A 2291-nucleotide genomic window follows, 5' to 3' on the forward strand; every position below is an offset into this window, starting at 1 on the left:
CATATGTGCGCCTTGCCGTCACTCCGCCAGCGGCTTGCAACTTGCTTCAACATCATAGACTTTTGGCTCAACACCAGCAATCCATGCAAAGCTTTGCTTGCTCTCGCTCGCAATACTTCATCGACCCGCATGTCACAGCGGGCTGCGCCTTGCCTCCAAAGGCAACCACAGCCACACCCACAACACACAGCTGACAACGTTTTGTTTTCACTGTGCCACATCCACGTGTGCAGCAAAGCAACTGCCAGCCATTCCCCCACACACAAACACATATTGGCTCATCGCCCTTCTCCCAACGCACAGCTACACACACAAGGAAAATGCATGCCCGTTCATGCGCACACATGTCATCTACGCGCCAGGCACATCGCTGTGCCCGGGTCTCAATGCACCATGCGTGCAGGCTTGCTTCCTGCGTCTCGCTGCGTCACATCACTGTGAGGAGGGAAGAACAATCAAGAGCCAACAATGTGTGTTCGTGTGCGAGAAATGTCCAGCGCTTCACACTGTCACACTCAGAGGAAGCTGAACAATCAGCTCGCCCTCTTTCCGCAAACACAGTCGTTGCTCGCCACAAGCGCATATGTCGTGTGTTGCTTTGCTTCTGTATGGTAGAAGTGCGTTTGCTCATGATGCGAGTCGTCACAAGAACACACACAGGGACACGAGCAAACGCTTGCTCGCCTCCCCACATGTGCCTCTTCACACCCACACAATGCTCATGCATCATACACACACAAACATCCACACACAGACACACGCCCGTGCTGTTCTCATTGCATGTGCTGTGTATGCATGTGTGCTCATGCAAGCATCGCTCACAACACACACAAAGGGTGTCGCTTCGCTTTGCCTGCACCCACACACACACTTCACACACACAAATGAAGAGAGAGGTCGCTCGGAACACAGCAGATCCAAGATCCAAGAGGAAAGAGAAGTTGGTGCAAGGGCGCAGACGCGGCTTTTCGTGCCCGCAAGCAATCCTGCTCAGCGACATTCGCCTTGCTCTCATGCTTGCGCCTCTACTCAGCGGCTCTTTGCCTTTGCCTTCTCTTTTCCTTTTTTTTTTTGTCTTGCTCATTTGCATCCTTCCTCTCATGTATGCCAATCCATCGAGCGGCAGCTGTTTGAATCGCTGCTTTGCCCTCGTGCACTTCGCCTGCAGGCACCGCAATCTAGATTTAGTGAATCTGCTAGATCTAGATTTGTGACTGGATCTAGCGAGTGCGCACAGCTTCACTGCATCAAGATTCTTCACACTGCTCACACCCCAGATTCCCCTGGTCCGTGACCAACCACTGCTTGCATGCAATGCCCTTGCTCGCTTTCGGCTGCACCTGCACAGCTGCAGTTGCACTGGTGCCTCGCGATGCAGTGTTCAGACACTACTCATGACAGTATTGAGCCTTTTTTTCATCACATGATCGCACTTTTTCTGCACCCGCTTTTTGACTTCACCGCCCCAGTCTCCCTACTCCGGTGATCAAGTAAGCAAGCGAGCAAACGTCACTGCACCATACCATGAGCTGCAGCAACAGGCACAAGACCACGTGGCTGGCTTGCAGGCACACGTGCGCGCGAGCACACTGCACTGTGCGCACTTCTACTTGCCTGCAGGCACGCTGCGCTGAAGCAAGAAGGAGCAAACCAAAGTGCAGCAAGGATGGATTCGTTTCCATGTGATTGAACAAGAGACAAGCAAAGAGACAAGCAAGCAGGCAGAGAACGACGAGGAGCAGCGCAAGGGACACGTGTACACGTCTGTATGCATGCATTTGTGTGTAGATGTTGCCTGCAGGCACGGGGACGTGTTTCTGATTAAAGCGGATTGGATGAGTAGCAATCCTCTGCTCACTGCAAGCACACTTGCATGCGATTGTGCAGTGCTGTTGGGTTACTCACAACCACTCACAACTTCTCCTACTTGCATTTGATTCACTCCACAGCGATCTCTCTACTCACTGCTGTGTTACTCACAACCACTCACAACTTCTCCCGTTCACTCCACTACATCCTTCTACTCACTCGCAAACACTCACAACTTCCCTGCTTGCAGTGGATTCACTCCACTACATCCGTCTACTCACTCACAAGCACTCACAACTTCTCCTGCTTGCATTGGATTCACTCCACTACATCCGTCTACTCACTCGCAAGCACTCACAACATCTCCTGCTTGCATTGGATTCACTCTACAACATCTGTCAACTCACTGCTGTGTTACTCGCAGGCACTCACAACATCTCCTGCTTGCATTGGATTCACTCCACTCCAACTTCTCCTGATTC

At 52.0% G+C, this 2291-nt stretch overlaps 1 protein-coding gene across 1 annotated transcript; it reads right to left on the reverse strand.

The window, feature by feature from the left end:
• Nucleotides 1–2: 2 nt before the first annotated feature.
• Nucleotides 3–1090, reverse strand: PTSG_13100 (uncharacterized protein; the record flags this gene model as incomplete). Its single annotated transcript, XM_004988137.1, has 1 exon — nucleotides 3–1090. One exon carries the CDS (start codon nucleotides 1088–1090, stop codon nucleotides 428–430), a length of 663 nt encoding a protein of 220 aa, XP_004988194.1. The 3' UTR covers nucleotides 3–427.
• Nucleotides 1091–2291: the final 1201 nt, after the last annotated feature.

The sequence above is a fragment of the Salpingoeca rosetta genome, assembly GCF_000188695.1.
Source record: "Salpingoeca rosetta unplaced genomic scaffold supercont1.37, whole genome shotgun sequence".
NCBI classification, from domain to species: domain Eukaryota; class Choanoflagellata; order Craspedida; family Salpingoecidae; genus Salpingoeca; species Salpingoeca rosetta.